This window comes from Vipera berus (genome assembly GCF_964194415.1).
Source record: "Vipera berus genome assembly, chromosome: 4".
NCBI classification, from domain to species: domain Eukaryota; kingdom Metazoa; phylum Chordata; class Lepidosauria; order Squamata; family Viperidae; genus Vipera; species Vipera berus.
Genome location: NC_138206.1, coordinates 71,134,538 through 71,152,389, shown reverse-complemented (window position 1 = coordinate 71,152,389; position 17,852 = coordinate 71,134,538). Strand labels below are relative to the sequence as shown.

General features: G+C 39.5%; 1 protein-coding gene across 2 annotated transcripts in view; it reads left to right on the top strand.

Annotated features, from left to right (window-relative positions):
- GLRA2 (glycine receptor alpha 2) overlaps positions 1-17,852 on the top strand; it is a gene marked incomplete at both ends in the record, with an annotated part of 157,208 nt that overhangs the window by 42,746 nt on the left and 96,610 nt on the right. The window contains one exon of one of the 2 annotated variants that reach the window (XM_081328067.1): positions 7,800-7,867. In XM_081328067.1, coding sequence (XP_081184193.1) covers positions 7,800-7,867 — 68 coding nt within the window. Of the gene's footprint in view, positions 1-7,634; positions 7,703-7,799; positions 7,868-17,852 lie in introns of both variants that reach the window. The other variant, XM_081328068.1, reaches the window with a different exon arrangement.

The following is a 17,852-nucleotide window of genomic DNA, read 5'->3' as shown; positions in this document are numbered from 1 at the left end:
TCAAAATACTCTCCTTCAATTAAAATGGGCACTGTTAGGGCATCAGGTGTAGGGCGAAGAGGAGAAACAGTTTCAGGTTTCAGCAAAAAGACCTACACGATGTTAAGTAGAGGGGCTGGCCAGCAAGAGAATACATGAGAGAATTTCGCAGGCTTACAGAGAAGATCAGGCAATGGCCTGAGCAATCGTTGATCTGCTATTTCAAAGCAGGGTTGGATCGTAACCTATTCCAGACATGCGTCTGCAGTGGCAATCCTGATCAACTCTATGATTGGTACCACTTAGCTACAAACATGGATATCGAGCTGACATGGTACCACAAGCCTGCTGCTTCAGAGTCTCAACCAAAGCGAGTCCCTGTGAGGTGTCAGCCATCGCAATGGCCTCCACCTGCCATGACGCATGGATCTGTTTGAGCATCCACTGGATCCCACTTCAAGTGCTTCAGGTGTGGACAAACTGGACATCAAGTTACAGAGTGTCCGGTCCCTTTCCCTCCACCGAAAAGTGCAACTGCAGTTCCAGCGAAGCCAAAGAGACAGTCTTGGCCAATGTATGAGAAGTCAAATTGGGCCAACCAGGAGCAAGTTGTACAAGTCACCTCTCCTCTCCAGGAGAAGCAAAAGGAACCAGCTGAAAGCCTGCCTGCACCAGATCATTATGACAGCAATGATGGGGTGGGGAGTCAGCCTGTCCCACCTTTTGCCTTTTCTGCCAGACTAGTGGTGCCTACATCAGGGACTCAGATGGACTTGAACATTTTAGTAGATTCAGGATGCACCCAATGCTTAATCAACCTCCCTACCATATTAAAATTGCACATTAGAGTAAAATTGCTACCCCTGCCCATGAGGTTTGAGCATGCCGATGTATATGTCATAAGGGGAGCCCTAGTACCCACCTGACTGAGCTAGTGCATCTAGAAATAAGAGAACATTCTGGGGTTGGCCTGGCTCAATAAATGGCACCCTATGATTTGGTGGGAAAATGGAGTCAGGACCTTAAGACTAGCAACCAGACTGTTGCCTCCTACCTCAATCAGCAGCCCAGTTGAAAGGCAGGTACAGCACTTTGAAACCTTGAAATCTGCTGTTAGTTCCCCGCCAGGAGAACCTATCATCCCAAGTGAATATAGAGACTTAGCAGAAGCGTTCAGTAAGGTGGAATGTGACATCCTGCCACCCCACCGAACCATGGACTGTGCCATTGAGATTTTACTGGGGACAAAATTACCAAACCAAAAATGTATTCTATGACCCCTCGTGAACTGAAAGACCTGAGAGCATATATTTATAACAACTTAGAAAAGGGATTTATCCAACCAGCAAAATCCCAGATGGCCACCTATTGCTGCTTAAGGAAAAGAAAGATGGATCAATGAGGCTGTGTGCTGATTATAAAGGGTTAAATTGCAGGAGCGTGGAGAACATGTACCCCCTCCCCTTGATGAAGGACATGTTAGCCCATTTGGCAAAAGGAAAAGTTTTTACCAAATTAGACCTAAGAGAAGCATACTACAAAATAAGTATCAAGAAAGGAGGTGAATGGAAAACCACTTTTAACAGCCCCTTGGGAAGTTTCCAGTTCAACATCATTCCTTTCAGCCTGCAGGGGGCTCCTGCCATATTCATGCAATTGATAAATCAAGTAATGCATAATCACTATATAAGGGGGTTTTAGTCTACCTTGATGACATCCACATTTACACTAAGACCATGGATGAGCATGTTAAATTAGTGCTTGAAGTTCTAAAAAAGCTGCTAAATGCCAAGCTTTACACAAAACTCTCAAAATGTGAATTCCATCAAACACGCTTGGTTTACTTAGGATACAGGATCTCCAGTGAAGGCATTGAAATGGACCCAGATAAAGTGAAAGCAGTACTCGTGTGGTAGCCCCCACGAACCCAGAAACAACTCCAGAGCTTCTTGGGGTTCGCTAATTTCTACCGACAATTCATCCCGTCCTTTGCTGAAATTGCCTTGCCACTGACTGAGCTGTTAAAAACAGGGAAACGTGGTGGGAAGCTGTGACCCTGCCAACCACTCCCATGGTCCATAGAATGCCAAACTGCTTTTGAAAATTTAAAAAGACTGTTTGCAGTCGAACCCATTCTCAAAACCCCAATCCTGAGAAACAATTTACCATTCAATCCGACACCAGTGATGTAGCTGTGAGGGCCGTTCCTTTGCAAAAGAATGACAGCAGAGATTTACAGCTCTGCATTTACACCTCCAAAAAGTTAATGGACACTGAATGAAGGTGGGCAGTTTGGGAGAAGGAGACTTTCACTGTGAGGTGGGTTCTGCTTACTTGGCATCATTTTCTTGAACGGAGCAACTTGCCTTTTGAAGTACAGACTGATCACAAAAATCTAGAGGCACTAAAAACCCCTTGCAAATTATCCTCTAAGCAAGTCAGATGGGCACAGTACTTTAACCATTTCAACTTTACATTAAAATACATCCCGGGAGGAAAAAAAATTCCTAGCTGATGCCCTATCCAGACTGCCCCAATACAAAAGCCATCGAGAAGAGATTGTAAACTCTGTTATTCTGCAATCATAGTTGATTTCTCAGGTAAAAACAGGGTCCCCATCGCAGCTGAAATCAACTGAAACTGACAACCTGATTACTAAGAGACTAAAGGAGTGGTTAAAAGCCGATCTCTGGTTCTTAGCAAATAAAACCATACTGACTTGTTGGGTTGGGTTAGCTTGTAAAGAATCAAAACTGTATCTATCAGAGACTCTCAGAGTTCAGGCTCTCCAATGCAGCCATGATAGCAAACAAGAGGGTCACTTTGACTATCTAAAAACTTCACATTTGATTCAACAGCAGTTTTGGTGGCTGGGACTGAAGAAGGACATTGAAAATTATGTAAAAAGCTGTGCGACTTGTGCAACCATGAAAAAACTTCCAGGAAAAACCCCTGGATTATTACCCCCTGCAGACCCTTCCCAGCCCTGGGAAGAGATAGCCATGAATTTTATTGCAGAATTACTGGAAAGTAGGGAAAATACAGTAATATGGACTGTAATAGTCCTTTTTTCTAAACAAGCTCATTTCATTGCCTGCACTGGTCTCCCCTCCGCAAAGAAGTCGGCAAGAATGTTTCTCAAGCATATCTATTGACTCCGTGGAGCTCCAAAACAGATTATATCAGATAGGGGGGTTCAATTCACTACCAGGTTCTGGAGAGACTTTCTGAAACTTATTGGGTTCACACAGTGTCATCCGTTTTTCAACTGTCTACTAATGGAACTGCTGAAAAGGCTAACTCAATGATGGAGCAATATATTAGGTGCTATGTTGACTACCAACAGATCACATGGGCTGACCTCCTCCCCTTTGCTGAGGTGGCTTACAATAACACAGTACATAGTAGCACTGGACTCACTCCTTTTAAAATCGCTACTGGTAGAGAATTCATTCCCATGCCTGAGCTCCCTGAGGATCTTCCTGTTTCTCAAACTTTAGATCAATGGGTGACTTCCTGGAAAACTGTGTGGGACAATGCAAAAGCAGCTTTAACAAAAGCCTCAAGAATTTATAAAAAGCAGGCAGACAAGAGAAGAGCTCCCCAAAGATCATTTCATGTGGGAGAAAAGGTTTACCTCTCTACAAAATATCTAAGACTCAAACTTCCAAGTAAAAAATTGGGACCAAAATTCCTTGGACCTTTCCCTATAGTGCAGATTATAAATCCAGTTACTGTGGAATTAAAGCTTCTTCCTCTTCTAGGGAGAATTCACCCCGTGTTTCACTGCAGCCTCTTAAAACCATACAGGGAGTCCACATTGAGACCTCCTCCAAAACATGCACCTAGTACTCTTGTTGTGGAGGGAGAGACTCATTATGAAATGAAATGAACCCTCCATTCAAGGTTGTATAAGGGTAAATTACAGTATCTAGTGCAATGGAAAGGTTACCCACTATCAGAGGCCACCTAGGTGAAAAGTGCTGATGTTAAAGCTGATAGATTAATACGTAAATTTTATGATAAACATCTGAATAAGCCTAGGAGTTGGATTTCTGATTCTGAATTCTTTTTCTATTCACAGGATTTCTCTCTTCTTTAAGGGGATCTGACTGTCAAACCTTCAAATGCTCTGATTTCAGCCATATTTCTTCGCTTTTCATTTGCCACAGTAATGAGAGGGGGGAAAGATGCATTCTTACAGCTTAATCAAAACAATAAACTTTTTTGTGGGAACCAAGGTCAAGCAGCCTTAATGTTTGGTGGGCTGGAGCTACTGCTAGTGAGCCCACCAAAGGTGTTAATTGGGGATTGTGATTTATGACATAGAAAGTGGTGGGGATTTCAACTTTTACTTTGTAACTTTTTTGGGGGGGTAATTTTCAGTCTTGGTTTCACCTTTGTTTATGCTGATATTATGTAGCCATTAAAAGTGTTCTTTGAGGAAAGCAATTGCCTCAGAGTTCTTATTTCTTCTGGTCTCATCTGTCAGAACAATGACATCTTCCTTCCTGCAATTAAAACACATATGGAATGTTGTCTGTGCCCAGATTCATCCCTCACTGACTTCTGTGTCTCCTTTCATCCAGAGGTCGGATTTGTGCCACCTGCGACTGCCCCAGTGTTGGTCTCTGGCCAGGACGATCTCAACTTCATCTGCCAGCACATACCAGTGTTTTAGGATGCATGGGGCCCTGTGTGAAATGTAGGTGTGGTAAACATCATCGTTGAGGCCATCTTTGAAGAATTTGATCAGGATGTCTTCAGACCACGTGACTAGCCAACACACCAACCCTTGGAACTCTTGGGTGTACATGGCAACTGACTATCGACCTTGGGTGATGGTTTTCATCCAAGCCTTGCTCTCTGCCAGTGGGTCATCAAGCCATTGGTGAAGAGCTGTCATGAAGTGGTCATAGTTCTGCAGCTGGGGGGCATCATCATTATGGAGGGAGACCATCCACTCAGCTGCTGCACCCTCAAGAGCTATGGTCATGTATCTTACTCTTACTCATCCAATTCAGCCCCATACTCCTGCATGTAGTTCCAGACTTGTGCTAGTTGCTTGGGGTATCCTTCATACTTCACTCACAAAGCTGGGACCTTCCAGGTCCAGTATCTCTGAGAGGCAGCTCCTGCAGATGGAGAGGCCTGCACAGTGGCAGCTGCTGGTGGTGGTACCACTGGTGCTGGTCCAGAAAGAAAAGATGGCAGCTCCACCCAAAGCTTGGCTTGGGGTGGTCAAAGGAGCCTGAGTGGTCATCTGGGCAAGAGTTTCCTGGGCTCTCTGATTCTCAATCAGTTCTTGATAAGTATAAGGCATGGCTCAGCATGGTGTCCTCTGGGTCTGACTGTGCCTCAGCTAGCACTTCCAAGAAAGCAGAACTACTGAAATGGCATAGTTTCAAAAGGAACTTTTATTGAGAGATAGTGATAGCAGAATAGCAAGGTAAGATCTGAATAATTCTATGCAAAATGTTACATTAAAACTCTCCTTTCAAACCCTCCCCAGTGCCCAATGGTCCAGTATTATTTTGGCCAGTCTACAGGTATGAAGTTGTTATGGGAACCAGAATGATAAAACACAGTTCTCAGGTGTTTTATGTTCCTTCCTGTCTGTTCCTGGCAGAACAGAGATAAGACAGATGGCCCCAGGCACATTCCTTCTTCCTTTCACACCCAGAGGGATGCATCAAAGGTGAAAAGAACAAAGTAAATACATCCCAAAGCCCACAGAGCTTTCCCCCTCCCCAAAGAGCGAAAACCTCCCCCCCCAACAGAATGGCAGTACCCAAAAAAGAAAATGGAGTGAATGGATAGTTTGAAGGTCTGACATCTCTGACCCCCTCATGCCATTCCCATCTGTGGGAACCTCTTCTTCCTTGAGTAAATGTCACCCCTGAGGGTTGGTCTTCTGGTTCTTTTTTTCACCCCATGCCCAATGACCATCTGGGCATGACAGGTTCCTGGTTGATTTCCAGTTCCTCCAGCCATTCTTTTTGTCTCTAGCACAGGATGGCCTAGAAGGGGACACGCCCCAAACCCCGGTCTCCTCCAATTCATTTTCATGGTTGGACATTTAGATACTCGGTCCCCATGGTAGACTGCAGTCTCTGGGTTGACTGTTAAAGTAGACCCTGCCTAATGTCAGGGCTGCCTCTGATCAATTCCTACAAAAGAAAATCATTGACTCCATATATTCAGAGAAAATGTACTTTTACTAAGAATGAACTGAATGCAGCAAAGGTCAGGCAAGGTCTGAAGCAAACATGCATGAAAAAGACAACTTGAAAATTACCCAAGAGCCGACCCCCAGGAGTCAGGCAGACAGAGTCCAGTCATCAGTCAGCATGATGTTTTGGGAATGTTTCTGATCCAAGTGCTCCGTGCTGCCCTCATGCATACCATTCCCAGAATGGTTGGCCTTGAAGATGTTAAACAACCCAAGCTGGCCTCTCTGAGTCCAAGCCTCCCCGAAGGTTTTCAGCAATTCCACTCTCACACCACCTGCACACTTCCCCTCCCAAATGCCCATTGCTTCTTCCCTCCCAGTTGTGAGGGTGACATAAACTAGTATTCTTCCATCTTAGTGATCATCTGCTAATTTGATTATGGTTGATTATTATGTATAGTGCTGTTGTAATATTATAGTTAAAATTTCATTCCGAATCAGGAACTTTCATTCTAATGTCATTTCTGTCTTGGATATCTTAATTACCCTTACTACTTAATTTTCAACACTTGGTTTCATCTCTTTTTCCCTTGTGCATTTATTTAGTAGAAAAATAATACTAGTTTATCTTTTTCTATGACTTTTAGGATTATATGTCTGTAGTACTGTCAGTATAATGCATTGCATATTTGCACAAAATATATATGATACACATACCAAATTATGACAATACCTTAATATGAAAAAGCATGTGATCCAATAACTGCTTAGTTGCTGTCAAGTTCTTGGCCACAGCTAGACCACAACTATCTTTCTATCTCTTATATATCGCTGCTGTCTTTAAAAAGGCAGGAACAAAACAACTATTCCAAAAGGGGATTTTTCCCCCCTAAAATACACTGTCTCCAGTTTTACACTTTGCTTGTTATAGAAGATGGTCTTATTTTGAGGTTGTTTTTTTAACCCAATGGAATGCCATAAATCGTTGTTCTATGAAAACCGATGATTAGATCCCTACATTTACCCAAGAAAAATATCAGAAGCAAGTTTAGCTCACTTGTGTTATGTGCCTTTCTTCTAAGAATCCTTTTCTCCTCCTTCTATCCTCATTTAAGACTGACAAAGGGAAATGTGCAGGAAAACAATACATCCAAATAATCTAGTCTAGGTTTTAATACAATTTATCAGAAATGAGAATTCCAGATGACAGTACTTTCTCTGCAGAGAATCCTATGGTTATCTAAGATTACAGTGACTATTTGTGCTTCAAGATCACTTTTGCTGCATTTGTCATTAAACCATAAATTGTATTAATAAAGTTCACTGCAATGGGGAGAGGGAGGCAATAAAAAATTATCAGGGTTAATATCATTTGTTGTTTTGTCTCACATTTTGCTTAATTTTAGCAGTTACTGCTCCGGATTGCATAGATGCAAGAAGTTTTCTATGATATATATTGCAACATTTTTATTGCATTTCACAGGTTCTCCAGTAAACGTTACTTGCAATATTTTTATCAACAGTTTTGGATCAGTCACAGAAATCACAATGGTAAGTGTGGCAATGCCACTGGCACTGAAACAACTATCCTTAATATATGTCATAAACACAAACTGTCATTTTTTTCTATTTATTATTCAACTTGCAGGTCCTCCTGTAAATGTTACCTGCAACATATTTATCAACAGCTTTGGTTCAATAGCTGAAACTACAATGGTGAGTGGGGTTGCCTATTGAAGCTATCTTGTGAAGGAGAGGCATGTGCCATGGATCTGAGGTTTCCTAAATCTGGAAGCCTCAGATATGAGGGTGTCCAAGAACGTCTACTGTCTTTCAGAAAAATGTAAAAAGTCATTTTTAAGGGGACCCCCCCAGCAGTCAAATTAAATATATTAAAGAATGGTGGGCATACACAAATACAGGCAGTCCTCGACTTATGACCAAAATTGAGCCCAAAATTTATGTTGCTACATTTGATAAGTGAGTTTTGCCCCATTTTACAACCTTTCTTGCCACAGTTGTTAAGTGAATTGCTGTAGTTGTTAAGTTAGTAACATTGTTGTTAAATGAATCTGGTTTCCCTATTGACTTTGCTTATCAGAAGATCACAAAAGGTAATCAGATGATCCCTGGACACTGCAGCTACCATAAACATGAACCAGTTGCCAAGCATCCAGATTTTGATTATGAAACCAAGGGGATGCTGCAACAGTTATAAGTGTGAAAAACGGTCATAAGTCACTTTTTTCAGTGCTGTTGTACCTTGGAACAGTTACTATGTGAACTGTTGTAAGTTGAGGACTACCTGTATCAGTTTTACAAGGCAGAATAAAAATATAATAAACAATGTTTCATGAAGATCAAAACCAGCCAACTGAAGCAGTTATCTTTCTTATATTCCTTATTGGCAAGGAAGGCCTTATGTTTTTAACTCTGCATGAAAAATTGGGCAAATTACAGTATAGCTTTTGCTTACATCAACAATGGCCAGCTGTTTTGGCAACTGCGTCACAAATCAATCCAAAATATAAAAGAACACTATTAGTAATCTATTACTATTACGACTCCATCTACCAAGTTGTGTTTTTCCTCTTAATTTAGTGGGATAGCAGAAGGAGAAACAACTGAGTGTGCAGGGTAAACATGAGGCATTTGGGCTTTCTTGCTTTCATTCACATATAATTGGTGCCAAATGCAACAAAACCTATTCAGATTAGGCCACCTGCTTCTGGAATGTTATGGACATAAACTTTATTTTTGAGAGGAAAATGCCATGAAAGTCATTCAAAATTTTAAACTCCAGAGCAAGGGAACTATATACTATAGTTCTATACTATGGTAGTGATAAAGCTAAGAAGTTGCTCCCAGACCACATTCAGTGGCTGATTAGCACAATGATATGAAAACTGGCAGAATTTTCTTTTATCTTTCTCACATATATTAAAGCCACATAGAAGATATTGCAGAAATAACAGAATCCTTCAGATCCACCTATAGTTCACTTCACCATAGATTTTTATTATTTTTTTGCTCTATTTGAGAAAGAAAAAAATAAAATTAGAACATGAAATGGAAGCCCAAAACCAGCAACATAAAACCAGATCCTTTAACAGTGTGCTGCTACATACCCTGTTAAGTCTGTACTTGGGAGAAAGGATTATGAGACAGTTTCTACTACGGGAACAGAGCTTCTGTGCCTTCCCCAGAATGGAGACGTATCTGAGATATTCTCAGCCATCCTTCAATTCACATTAGTTAAAAAGAAATATAAGCATTGTTCCATTAGTATTGATAAGCCCACCCCCTTATTAACTTTCTTCATTTTCAAGGATACTATTTAAATTCCTGAATCAACCATGCCTTGGAATTCACAAATTGACCACATGGTTTTATTTATCACTAAACTAAGCATGTGTCTGTGAGCCAGTTCAGTAATACAAATTATGTTTCTCAATTAGTATGTGACATTAGTTTCTGCTTCTTAAAGGCTGGTTTGCAACAGTATTTCAGAGGGTGGGGGTGGTTTCCCCCATACTTTCAGGATTTCTTCCACTCTGGGACAACTTTACATTTTACATCTCTCCCGATGACATCAGCAGTCTTCACCTACACTGCAGCAGCTTTATGCTGTATTTAGAAAGCAGGTATCTGCCGTGTTGCATTCTGCCCTGTTTTCATTCATTATCATATAACCCTAAGCAGAAAACCAATTGGAATAAAGATCCTTTTTGCCTGAATTCTCCAAATTACATTGTTACCCTTAACTAAGTAATTTTTAAGTCCTAGTCCTGATTATAGGTCAGCATGATTGATAATGAAATTTTAAAAACTGAACTAAGGTGAATTCTACTTGCCACTGGCTTTGCAAGATGGCATTCAATGATGATATTTGCATGAACTAATGCTGATTGCATTAATCAGATTCATCCATTGCATTTTATTGTCTCTATATTATGCATCTATTGTGGGTTTACTACTGCCTTTCAACTAACAAAAATAGCTAAATATTGGAGTAGCTTCAAACCAAGACTTTCAGCTGCCTCATTTGCTAATAGGGTCAAAGGAGATCTATTTAGTTCAGCGCTGTTCAGATGTCTGTGGGTGAGTTTCTTAAATCTGACATCTCACCAATAAGTATCTTTGAAACTGAACAAAGGAATGCTGTTGAAGGCAGACATCAGCTACTACTCATCTGCTTTGCTTTATAAAGCCAATCTAATGATAACATAAGCAGCATTGTGATATAATAAAATTTTGAATTTTCCACGACTTCCAGAAGTTATTCTGCTCAATATCCTATTTGCCTAGGTGTTTGAATATGGCTGGATAAAGTGAAATTGGAAAATGAATGCAAATTGAAAATTACTCATAGTGCGTTGATATAAACCTACTTCTTAATCTGGAATTATTGTTTCTGGCAAGGAAAAAACCCCTCCTCCTGAAACTTCCTTTTTGATTCTCATTTTTATTTGAGATGGGTTTAACAAATATAAATGTATGTAGGTTTTAAAGTTTAAATTGAATATTGTCTGCAATTTTAAATTTAAACAATCTTTTTGTTTCTAAACTTCTTGCATTGAAATTTTTAAAATTGGGCTTGATATATATTCATGTACATTCATTTTAAATCAATTCACTAGGATATATATATATATATATACACTGTATATATATATACTGTATATATATATACTGTATATATATATACTGTATATATATATATATATATATATATATATATATATATATATATATATATATATATATATATATATATATATATATATATATATATATATATATATATATATATATATTGTATATATATATTCATATACATTTTAAATCAATGCACTAGGCTTTTCTGTGGCTTTTTCATTTTTATCCCTGCCTTTTTTTCCTCCAAATGCTTGGCAAGGTGACAAGTATTTCCAAATTTTTGTGTCACTATTTTTATGTTAAATATTTTTCTGAGTCAGAAAGCTAACATTTGTTAGATGAACAGCTCTTAAAATAACATGCTGCTACATTTTAACACAGTGCCAGGACTGAGCATTTCCAAAGATATCAAAATCATAAATCTATATTTTATACAGCTTTAAGAAGTTATATCTGTACCAGTTTTAATCATTTTATATACATATGTATGAATGTTGTCAAGGAATTCAGAAGTTCAGCTTACTTTATTTCTTTTATTGATATATTTATTTGCCAGGCAGATATTCTAACAGAACTAAATAATGTTGCCGTTTAAGATTTTGTAAACTTCCTTGCTTTGGACACATATACATTTAAATAGTGTATACATAGAAATATGCACTTTAAGAAGATTTACTATAAGAAAATATACTACCTTGATATATAATGTTTTACTATCTAGATAAATAGAGTATATTCTTGGTCTTAGATACATAGAGCAAGCATATAGCAAGAAAGTACCTTACATGATAAAATATAATCTTCAAGCCACTAATTGTACCCTTTTAATTCTTTCCCACACTCATAATCTACTATGTCAGAAAGAAGAGACAGGATCCACTTAACCAGCTCTCCTTTCTACTATATGTCTGAAACCTTGCCCCATGCTCTAGTGTTGAAAAACCACTGGTGGGAGTTGGCTATACTGGTGAAAATTCCCCATTTGCTCTAGAATAGTAATGGTATATGAAAACCTCTGTAAAGAATTGCTGATTCCTTTACAAACTAGATCCGGGTTTGATGTATGGAGGTTGACAGGACTTGATGAGGGTTGAACATCCACAATGGGGAGATGTCTATACTTGCAAAAACTTCCTGTTTTGCCTTTGAATGCTGATTGCATACAGTTGTAATTGCATGGAGAGCAATATATACATGACTTACACTATATTTTTTTAGTTTCAGTGACTGAAGGCTGGCCAACCTGGTCATAAAGAACTTAATAACAGTAGGAACAGGGAAAGATTCTTTTTCTTTCCCCAAATAATGGGTTACATATGAGAAGGACTAGTAGTTATAAGGATTATGCCAAAGTCCACTTTTGGTTAATTTGGGATTTTTGCTGATCTATCAAAAAAAATACTCCCTAGCAAAGGGTACAAAGGAAATCCACTTTCAGCTCAACTTTGTCAGGTTGTGTCAAAGCATTGAGTTCATCCTCCAGTCTGTTACTTAAGACAGGAGAAAAACGTTTAATGTGCAGGAATGGCATTTAACATCCACGGACATTTTTAAAATTATAAAATTTTTGAATGCTTTAACATTGCAATTCCACTTATCGGAGAGTAAGCTCCCAGGAAATTAGATATGGGAATCCTTTGTTGGACTGTATATTTTTAATTTTGATGATTTTCCAATTTTTTTCAGTGATTAAAAATGATTCTCTTTTAAAGCTACTTCTAGGACCTCTTTTTTCTATTTCCCTGGAACAAAGATTATATTTGGTCACCCAAGTTAAAATCTATATTATGTCTGTTGCTAAATATAAATATCACACAACAGAGAAAATAATTAATTCATAATTTAGTGGACTGATAATAACTTTAAGAACAAACTCCCTACTATCTAGATGTGTATATATGCACAAGAGCATATGGTATGCATTTGCATAACATGTGTATGAAACATCTAGTCATTGTCCATGTTTCTCTGATGGAAAGCATCTTTTGATTGCCACATGAAAGAAATAAAACTTCAGAGCTTTATGAATTTGTTTCACCCAAGCAGTTAATTGTGATTAGAAAGCTCATAAATATAAATATTTATCTATCCTTGGATTATACCCACTTTATGATGACATATTACCTGTGATATATTCAGAAAATTCCAGAAAATGTCATCATGCAAAGCCCAGATACTATGGCAGATTCCGCTTTTACATAAGATTATTCTTAGGAACTGCTGGAATAACAAAACAATCTTCACTCACACCTCATTTTAGGATTTGGCAAATTGCCCAAGGTTAAAACATTTGGGGGGAAAAATTGCAATCAACAGAGGATATTTTGGCCCAGAAAATTCCATTCTATGTGGAATTGATTCTATATCTTTTAAAGAACATTATATGCAGCATCTCCTTCATGGATTACTGCCTTGTCGTGGCGAAGGGGCTTGCGTAATTCAATGAAGCTATGAGCTATGCCGTGCAGGGCCACCCAAGATGGACAGATCATAGCAGAGAGTCCTGACAAAATGTGATCCACTGGAGAAGGAAATGGCAACCCACTCCAGTATCTTTGCCATGAAAACCCCATGGACAGTACCAAAAAGCAAAAAGATATGACGCTGGAAGATGAGCCCCTCAGGTTGGAAGGCATCCAATATGCTACTGGGGAAGAGCAGAGGGCTAGTACTAGTAGCGCCAGAAAGAATGAAGCGACTGGGCCAAAGCTGAAAGGATGCTCAGCTGTGGATGTATCTGGTGGTGAAAAAAAAGTCTGATGCTGTAAAGATTTTTTCTCCATAGGAACCTGGAATGTAAGATCCATGAATCAAGGCAAGATGGACGTGGTCAAACAAGAGATGACGAGACTGAACATCGACATCTTAGGAATCAGCGAACTAAAATGGACAGGAATGGGTGACCATCAGGTATACTACTGCAGGCAAGAATCCCTCAGAAGAAATGGAGTAGCCTTCATAATCAATAAAAGAGTAGGAAAAGCAATACTGGGATACAATCCTCAAAATGACAGAATGATCTTAGTTCGAATCCAAGACAAACCATTCAATATCACAGTAGTCCAAGTCTATGCCCCAACCACTGGTGCTGAAGAGGATGAAATTGACCGATTCTATGAAGCCCTACAGCACCTTGTAGAACTAACACCAAAAACTGACATCCTTATCATCATGGGGGATTGGAATGCTAAAGCAGGAAGCCAAAAGATTACCAGAATAACAGGCATGTTTGGCCTTGGAGTACAAAATGAAGCAGGGCACAGGCTGATAGAATTTTGTCAAGAGAATATAATGGTCATAGCAAACACTCTTTTCCAACAACCCAAAAGACAGCTATACACATGGACATCACCAGATGGTCAACACAGAAATCAGATTGACTATGTGCTCTGCAGCCAAAGATGGAGAAGCTCTATATAGTCAGTAAAAACAAGACCAGGAGCTGTCTGTGGCTCAGACCATGAGCTTCTCATTGCAAAATTTAGGCTTCAACTGAAGAAAGTAGGCACTAGGCCACTCAGGTATGAACTAAATCATATCCCTGACAAATGTACAGTAGAGGTGACAAATAGATGTAAGGAATTAGATCTGATAGACAGAGTGCCTGAAGAACTATGGACGGAGGTTCACAACATTGTACAAGAAGTAGCAACTAAAACCATCCCAAAGAAAAAGAAATGCAAGAAAGCAACATGGTGGTCGGAGGAAGCTTTGCAAATAGCTGAGGACAGGAGGGAAGTGAAAGGCAAGGGAGAAAAAGAAAGATACAGCCAATTGAATGCAGAATTCCAGAGAATAGCTAGAAGAGATAAGAATGCCTTCTTAAATGAACAGTGCAAAGAAATAGAACAAGACAATAGAATAGGGAGGACTAGAGATTTCTTCAAGAAAATTGGAGAGATGAAGGGAACGTTTCATGCAAAAATGGGCGTGATAAAGGACCAAAATGGCAGGGACCTAACAGAGGCAGAAGAGATTAAGAAGAGGTGGCAAAATTACACAGAATAACTATACAAGAACAAGCTTAATGTCCCTGATAACCACGATGAGTTGGTCACTGACCTTGAGCCAGACATCCTAGAATGTGAAGTTGGCCTTAGGAAAGCTGAGCATCAACAAAGCTAGTGGAGTTGACAGTATTCCAGCTGAGCTATTCAAAATCTTAAAAAACAATGCAGTAAAAGTGCTACACTGAATTTGCCAGCAAATTTGGAAAACTCAACAGTGGCCACAGGATTGGAAAAGATCAGTTTACATTCCAATTTCAAAGAAAGGCAGTGCTGAAGGATGTTCAAACTATCGCACCATTTCACTCATTTCACATGCGAGTCCCTTTCACTGCAAGGTGATCAAACTGGTCAGTCCTATAGGAGATCAACCCTGACTGCTCTTTAGAAGGCCAGATCCTGAAGTTGAAACTCAAATACTTTGGCCACCTAATGAGAAGGAAGGACTCACTGGAGAAGAGCTTAATGCTGGGAAACATTGAGGGCAAGAGAAGAATGGGACGACAGAGAATGAGGTGGCTGGATGGAGTCACTGAAGCAGTAGGTGTGAGCCTAAATGGACTCCAGGAAGGCTTGGAGGAACGTTGTCCATGGGGTCACGATAGGTCGGACACAACTTCGCAACTAACAGCATCATATGCAGCATATTCAGGCTTTAATTTTTCTCCTATTATTTATATCACAATCCACTGACATCTGCTATGGCAGAAATGATACTAAGGTGTGGAATGTGGATCTATTGGAAAACATAATTTCAATTATTAAAGTAAATTTGAACAATTTAAATTAGAGGGATAATCTGGATATATTTGGTTTCTTTTCACAGTAGTTCATCGTTTCATGAAATGTTTGAATTTTATGCACGCATATGTACATTCAAGATGATAGATATAGATAGATAGATAGATAGATAGATAGATAGATAGATAGATAGATAGATAGATAGATAGAGATGATAGAACATTTTTTAAATCTCTGATTTAGGAAATATGGTAATCATTCTTTCTGAAATACCCATTGGATATTATAAATAAATTATAAACTCCCCCTAAGGTTTTATTGAATTAACTTAGTTTCCAGATTATAAAATACATATTTGTTTTCCTTAAACTTTGGGACAGTTAGTTTTGGAATATAGAATACTCCAATTTTCAATTACTGAAACTTACTTTCATGAATAGCTTTTATAAAAATTCTTTCCAAATGAAGTTTCAGTCCTGCGAAAGCATTTAGACAATTTAAAGACTGTAACAAAAATAAAACTGAACGTATTGGCTTCTGTTTTAAGTAAATTGTATTCCTCTAGTGATCTTATAAAAGTTTTAAAATATCATTAATAATTACCTGATTGAAAATGTCTATTCAAACAGAAAAATTGACTTCTTGTCCAGTTGTGCCCAGAAATGTATGTACATGTTTATGTATCTGATAAAAGGTTTTTTGTTTTTTTTTTACAAAAAATACAATCCAAATAATGCAAAGGGAAATATCTAAAAAACAAAACCCCAAAATTTTAGAAAATAGGCATTCCAGAAACATCTGCTACCTATTCTGTCTAGCCTAAAGCCTGGGGATGAGTCCATTTTAAGAACTTCTTTATGTAATGTCAGAGTCAGGGTCCATTCAGAGCAGGGGTGACTCAGAATGGCCATGCTATTCCAGAGGGTCTCTAAGGTTATGAGGTGCCTTATTTGATGGAATATGGACCATGCTGAATCTGTCAGATTATATAGGATGAACTATTGGGAGACAGGCAGTCTCTTCAAAATGGCCAGTTTTTATGCCATGAATGATTTTATAGTGATAACGAGAAGCTTAAATTGCATTTGGAAGCCAACTGTTAACTGACAAGTATCCCTTGGTAGTGAATACATTTTAAGTAACAAAAAGTTCTAGATAGCCGAACAATTCTGCATTCACTTTCTGTATGGGATGAGGGGGAAAAAGAGAAATGTTTCCCTGTTCCCCAGGGTTGATGGTCAAATTCTTGTTATGTTGTTGAAATAATCATAAGTGAAATGATGATATTTCATTACAAGAACTTTGCCCAATCTGCTACAGCTACACTTAGTATATGACTGACTGTGACAGTGGCTAGGTATGTACTGTATATGCATTGAAAATGCAAACAAGTAAATCCATTCAAATGCAAGATTACGTTCAAATGAGCACATGTTTGAATGACACTCTCTTTCACATTTCTTGCTCAGTTAGAAAGCTAAAGAACAGGTGATTATAGCATGACTTGTGTCATTCATTTATATCCAAGAAGCCATTAGAACAGGGTCCCCAACCTTTTTGGCACCAGGGACCAATTTCATGGAAGACAATTTTTCCACAGACATGTGGGGTGGGGTGGGAAGGGGTGTACAGTGGCGTAGTGTGGGTTGTCAGCACCCGGGGCAAGGCAAGTAATTTGCGCCCCCTAACCCGTGGATTTTAGCTCGCTCTCTCTCCGCACCGCACCGCACACCTGGCACCCCCCCCTCCACAGTGGGTGGCGACCCGGCGGCTCGGATCGGATTCGCAGGTGTTCTGAACCAGCCCTCTTCTGGCCTTGAGTAAGGCAACCCCTATTCAGAAAGAAGAGACTGGAGAGCGTCCAAGGCTAAAAGGCATCTGCCAAGATTTAATTACGCAGTTAACAAAAACACTAGAGCTTGTCTTCTCAAGCGGAAAAGTTGCTTTCAGCAACCAGCCCCTCCCCAAACACTCCTTTTATAGAGAGCTCAGGGCGTGGTCTCCCTGTGCCTCCTCCCGAGGAGTCCCACATTCTTTCTTTGTTTGTTCCTGCTCGACTGCCTCCTGCGTCGGGCGTCCTTGAACAGGGCCAGCTGTGGGTCATCATCTTCCGCACTATCGGGCTCACGCAGCTGAGAAGAGGGCCCCGGCTGGGAACTCTGCCAAGCCTCCACGCCATCATCAACCGGTTCGTCTCCCACACGGTCCTCCTCCCCCTCATCTGAGTCATCCGACACATCTGAGCCGGCTGCCGAAACCACAGGCTGGCCCTGAGTCACAACAGCAGGAGCCAG